At 35.2% G+C, this 6,665-nt stretch overlaps 1 protein-coding gene across 1 annotated transcript in view; it reads left to right on the top strand.

Annotated features, from left to right (window-relative positions):
* The first annotated feature begins 3,516 nt into the window (after positions 1-3,516).
* The window catches only part of LOC108574611, a 3,936-nt gene continuing 787 nt past the window's right edge, over positions 3,517-6,665 (top strand). Inside the window, exons 1-3 of the mRNA XM_017937231.1 lie at positions 3,517-3,594; positions 4,700-4,899; positions 6,472-6,615. Of these exons, the coding sequence (XP_017792720.1) occupies positions 3,588-3,594; positions 4,700-4,899; positions 6,472-6,615 (351 nt within the window). The 5' untranslated portion in view covers positions 3,517-3,587. The remainder of the gene's footprint in view (positions 3,595-4,699; positions 4,900-6,471; positions 6,616-6,665) is intronic.

Here is a 6,665-nt window from a genome sequence, read left to right as displayed (position 1 = left end):
ACTGTCATGTTAAACTAAAGAAAGAGGTTAAAGAAAGTGTTCTCAAATTCTAAATCTGAAGATTACTCGGGGCGTATTTGCAAAAAATTCTTTCATGAAAACGGTACTTGTATTACATCTTTATATTTATTGATAGTTTTGATATGATTAAATCTCGGACTGAAATTTATATTTAAAGAAAAATATTAAACTATAAAAAAAACTACATGCATGTGTTGCGTACCAGCCCTAAGGTGGATACGTAACATGAAAGGGGACTTGCTTCATCTCCGGGTCTACAGGCCTTAAGCGCTGTGCACTACTCTGAGAGAGAACGCATGTCGAGGAAGAAATGGTCAGAGAACGAAAAGTAAACGCGTTTCGTTTCAGGATCGTAATGTTAAGATAGGAATTGGAGTGAGTATTTACGAGAGAACAGAGTGAGATAGTGATACATCTGGTGTCCACCGCTGGAACTATTCAGATGTTGGAACACTACAAGTGCCGCTGGGCCCAGTTCGCGCGGGAAGGTCATGCATGTATGTGTACAGGATGGAGCACGTAAATAAGAACATCTAAATATCTCCGCTGTTTATAGATACATAAAAAAACTGTTAAGGACAAAGTTAAACTGTTTGAAGAAGTAAATAAAATGATAAAATGAAAAATCTCTTCATGGTCATCGGTGTTATTCTAACTGCTGTGATATATTTTTTTTCTACGTACATATGTCCTTACAAAGTATAAAAAGACAAATTCAACAACCTTAACAACGTATCATTCTGATTATTTTATCTAGAGATATTTTCATCTGAAGGTAATCAATATTTTTTGTAGTTACTGGACACATATCAGTTCCTCAAATGTAAACATCATGCAGTGTTATTTACTTTGATCAGTGTTATTGAGCGCAGAACAGAAAAAGCATGTATCGTTAGACCGAATGAGTTTTAGACTACAATTATACGTTGGTGCCAACGAACATTACTTTGAACATTTGTAATAGCTTCATTTTAAGATGAAAATATTTCGAGATTAAATGATTGGAATAGCATGTTGTTAAGGTTGTTGAATTTGTCTTCTTATGCTGAAGGTTCAGGGAGGAGTTAGGGTTGGAAAGTGGGAGATGGAGGAGAACTTGTTACGTCTTGGCTGATAGCCAGCCAATCACGATAGAGTAAGGCTATCACACTTACTCTTCTATGAATAACGATAAGCGACGATTGAGCCTCGCGTGAACAGTCGGTAACAGATGATTTACGTGCCGATTTTCGAGGCGTGGAATCGGTGACTGTCGATCTAGAGTGGCATGCATTTTCTCATTTCTATCAGAAATTGTTGAGCTTTATTTTTAAAGCGCAGAAAACTATTTTTATTATTCAGGAATAACAAAAAAATGTTTACCTTTCATTTTTCCAAACCTTAAAAAATTGTAATACATTTCCTGAAGTTTACTTTAGAAAAACAATTTACTGTATTTGAATCTTTTGGAAATTAACGTTCTCGGTGCTATTAAATATTTGTCTTGTGCGCCGACTCAGGTAAGATGACAAGACAGGTAGATAATTTTTTCTTATTCTTTTAGCAGCGCACGACATTACCGACTGCTGGTTAAAAAACATTTATCTATCTACATCAAAACTTCCCCTCAAACGAAGACTGTCTACAACCATAGAGTAGTGGGGATGGCGCGCCCGCCTGTTTACTGCTCGTTTGCTCAGACATGCGCCTTAGAACCTTCAGGTTTGCTTGGTCGACCTGTAGTATAATATTAATCTTATTATTAAGGTAGCGTTTTCTATCCGGGGACATCTGGCGCTTGAAGGCAAAATTTAATGTTCTTTTTCGGGCGTTTTAGTTTGATATGTAGTGGATGCATAGAGAAAATTTAACAATGTCAGAACCTATTTACTTTAGTGTTGCCCATTTCTCTTAGCTGCTATTTTGGCGGGGGAGGGCGGATGGGAGAGAGTCCGTTGTAGTGGTCAGTTAGTTGGTGCTTATTCTACTTTAGTGTGGTTAGTTGTATTTACAGTTTCACATACAATTATATTTACAATGCCATGGTGTGTACGCAATGTTTACGTTTTATAAGGGTTACGTGATTTAGTTTTTACAGCTAGGTGCAGGTTGATCGGTTTAAGAATAAACTAAGCATGACAGGTCTGTGTATGTTAGTCGAATTTATCGAAGATGCAGTTAGCGATCGTAGGTAAGTTTAGTATTAGACGTGACGTTTCTCAATAATGGATTTCGGTGGTTGGCTAGACTATTGTTTAGGTTTGCGGTTATGTTCCTTACGTAGTCTGCTATTAGCGGCGTGTTTAGAGTGCGGTATAAGTCGGTGATTGGTATATGGCGTCTATACGTAGACATTTATTCCGTGTGACTTGTAATTTGTTCATGTGTGTGTGTGTGCTGTCGTGTGCCACATAGGGCAAGAGTAGGTAAGTACGGAACGGATTTTTATTTCGTAGAGGAGGAGTTTGAGTTTGATAGGGAGGACGGGTGATTTTAAAAGGTTGTAGTATTGGGTAAGGGTGGAGGTGAATTTTGTGTTCGCTTCCACGATTTGGTTGGCTCAGGTAAACCACGTGTCAATGCGAATGCCTAGGTATTTGACCGATTTTTCTATGTGGATTGAGGAGTTATGGATTTTGATTGCAGCGGGTAGGGTTTTTTTTTGTGCGAGATGAGGATAGCGTTGGTTTTCTCGGTATTGAAACCACGCTGTTTGCAGTAAGGTTAGGTTATTACATTTCAGAATGTAATAGCACGGATAATTTTCATTGGTTGAGTTAATTTAACTTCTCCAATTTGTATAGTATTTTTCTGAATGTAAAAATGTTTAAGATCGCATAATATACACACTGAATAAAGAAAATATAAAAATTCAAATGTAGAAGTTGTTTTCTTGCGTGAAATACCTCGAACAAATCGGTTTTTAATTTTTTTAACCACAATGCACCTTAATAAAAGATCTGCAAAAATTTCGGATAATAGTTACGTTAAGCTACCGCTACCATGTAAATATAAATCTAGTTATAATAAAATTTCAATAAGAAATCCGTATTTTTTAGCATTCTTCATGCTTTTAATTTTCTACACTAGAATTTGTAACAAAAAAATTTAAAAAAATTCTTTAACGTGTACTTTCACATTTAGAATGCACTCGATTTCTTTCAGAATTTTTGCGTTACGAATCCGAATTTTTCCTGTTACTACCCTTTTTAATTTCTCTATTAATGCAGAAATAATATTTTTCATTTTTCGTATTTTACATACCCTTTATGCTATCCGATATTTTCATTGTTCCTTTTCTATTTTCCTACAAAAGTACGATTAACATAAAAAAGCAAAAAAAAGGTTCATAAGGTTAAACTATAGAAACACTTTTTATATTATTTCTTAAAGAGGCACTGACACATAGGTATGTCATAATCAGTATATCGTGTCATCAATGATAAGACTGATAACATTTAAAAAAAATGCGCAGCTAATCGTGCTTACGCCCATACTTCAAAATATTCTCCAAACACGCGCAGTGCGCTGCACGAGTGATTTAAGAAAAGTTTTCAGTCAGTGAAGGTAGTACCGCTGAAATAAAGATGCCGGGTGAGTATTTATCTGTGATCAATTTTTCCGTATATTTTTTTGAATATTTAGTTCTGTGAAGTTATCCACAATGTGACAAATGTAAAAGAATAAAGTAACTCCCAAAGGTTATTCAAGGTGAAACTTGCTAAATAAATCGTTCTCATTTTGCGAATAAATCAAATCATTTAAATTACTTTCTACATTTTCATAGCTGTCGTAAGTTGTGAAACAACGAAATAATTATCTTTCGATAAAAAATTCAAGACATTGTACCGACAAAGGAAGAGAATTATATGGACTGTTTATTTTGAAAGTGTGCAAGTCCATTTTTTTTTTTTCATAAATGAAAAGTTTACACTAAATTAATCACAAATTATGTGATATCTCATTTTTTTAAAAAATGGACTTGTAAGTCCACGGTGTAAGTCCATTTAAAAAAAAAATGAGATATCACATAATTTGTGATTAATTTAGTGTAAACTTTTTATTTATAAAAAAAAAAAATGGACTTGCACACTTTCAAAATAAACGGTCCAATATTTAGTCCGTGTATTATCGTTATCTCGACTTTTCTCCGAAACTTATCACAGTGCACACCTTCTATCAAAGTGAGCGAAAATATTGATTAATGTTTATCTATTCAACCGTTATCATCGCGAATATCTGAATTTATACGTGGACATTGTTCCATACAATTTTGGCTATATAATATCGGAACACATAATAAACGTTGGAAGTTGTTAATTACAGAGTAAACGAAATATTATAGAGTTAAATATCGATAAGAATGATATTAACAGAAATTACTTAGAAATTGAAAACGCGAACCCGATAAGTGATTGAATTTGAAGGACTTCCCGTGTGACAAAATGTATCCTGAACAAGGATTTAATACTTGCTCCATACATTATTCCGTCTACGTATGTAACTATTGATTATTCGAATTTGTAGCCCGGAATTAGCAACAGAGAAATTTAGCGTGATTCATAACACCGGTGTATCCAACGAACCACGCAATCTGTGAGATATTTGATCGGGAATGTCGCCGCTAACAGCCATGATTTCTACCTATAGAGGACGTTCCTATGTCCAGATTCATTGATATCGACGATTCCCATAACAGGGTACAAATGGGTTAGGTACACGGGTGCTCGTTACTTCGTACCAGGAATGATCTCAGTCGGTAGGGACTTGGATGGCATGAATCTCGTTGTCGGACGTGCTGTGCACCAGGGCGACACGCTTCCTGCAAAGGTGAAACCGGAACATGGCGTGGCTTATGTTTGTCACAATGGCGTTGAGCATATAAAACACAACTTCGAGGTAAAGCAATTTCCTTGATTAAAATCGATCGAAATTTTATTAGAGGAAATTTTTGTTATTTACTTGTTGCATATTTTACACACAATTCTTGTTTACTTTACCGTTGTGCAATAAATAATAAATTCTTGTATAGTTGCCGTAAGAATTTATCAGAAGCCTCTTGTAAATTTTACGCAAAGAGCTTAACACTTGCCAGTTGTATAAATTATGCTATACAGTAGGACACCCTATAACGCGGGAAATATAGTACAAATTAAGTTCCATCGACATCGCTTTTCGGGTGAAATTTAATTAACCCCAAAATCCGAAATTATAAATTCAGAATTTATACGTTCTTTTTGATCGCGTTGTACGGGGCCCTACTGTACTATATTTAAAAAATATTTCCTAGTTGTCATTTACGAAAAGACTCTATTATACGATACGTACACGTATAATACAATACGAAATACGAATAAATACGTATGTATAATACGAAAGATGCTATTGCTACACTGCCGAGAGGTAAGAGTGGGGCAGAAAAGCGGAGGAGGGGGAAGCCACGTGACCGGCTAATATATTCGGTTCAGACTATAATTTGATTTATTCAATTATTCTGCTTCTCGTTAAGTTTAGAGAAATTATTCCTTTTCCAATAATGATTGGTAAACTGTAGGCTACTCTATGTGTATTGGCGTGAAAGGTTATAAACATTAATAAGGACGTATATATACAGGGTGTCTTTATTAACTGAACACAGTGGAATGTCTTATTAGGAATTGAAGCTATCGAAAAAATGTTTTTACAAAAATTATTTAATACGATGGGGGACATATTGTAGTATTAATAGTTTCTTCACGTATGAAGTAGTGATGGAGATTTCAAGGTCAAGTTAATTTTTTTCAGACAGAACGGAACATGTATACGCGAGAAAAAGGACATATTAAGCTTATATTGAAATTCATATTTTATGTGCGAAACAATACGTAATGAAACCATTCTACCATTCTTTTTTCATTTCTCTTGGCTCAATATCGATTACTATCATTCGTCACGGTCCCCGAATATATGAGCACATCCGGCGATCCTACGTTGACTCCCTTTATTTGCCATGTAATATACTCGATCGTGTTCGTCGTAATCAATTTCTCTGTGTTCAGTTATGCCAGCAGGCGTGACTGATGGTTAACCAGGATTTAGTTAGATCTCTCTGAAGAACTTATTTGTCGAGAGTATCAAGAAGTATAAGAAAGTGACAAACAGACTCCCTTACATTTATTTGATCTACAAATCAATTCGCTGTCTTTTCTCACAAACTTCAATGTTTATTTACAAAAAATCAAACGCAATTTTAATATACAAAACAATCTCCGTTATTTTGAATCACCATTTTTTCAATTTATTCCGTAACTGACGAATTCTCTTTCGAAACAAATATGGCGGTTTTCGGTAGATAAAGTTAACCAAATTTAGATCCCCGAAAGAAAGGGATCGAATTAATTTTTAAAGCGAATACTTTGTGAGCCTTCGTATCGTGAAATTTCTAATTGCACGATCTAGAGCTACTTCGAAAATGTTTAATTCACTTCGCAGATTTTAATGCCCTCGGAGTTTAAGTGGATCCACTCAGCAAATGGTCATGTCCCCCCACATGCTGTCGAGGCCGGAACCACGTTGGAAGGAGAGATGCTTTACGTTGGTCGTGCTTACCAAAACAATATACCTTGCGTGGGAAAGGTGAGATAGCTAATGTTTATCACATCTACGTTAATGTTGTACGTTTAAAT

This window comes from Habropoda laboriosa, unplaced genomic scaffold (assembly GCF_001263275.1).
Source record: "Habropoda laboriosa isolate 0110345459 unplaced genomic scaffold, ASM126327v1 scaffold175, whole genome shotgun sequence".
In the NCBI taxonomy this organism is placed as follows: Eukaryota; Metazoa; Arthropoda; class Insecta; order Hymenoptera; family Apidae; genus Habropoda; species Habropoda laboriosa.
The sequence above is the reverse complement of the archived record's forward strand: the minus strand, read 5'-3'. Positions and strand labels throughout refer to the sequence as shown.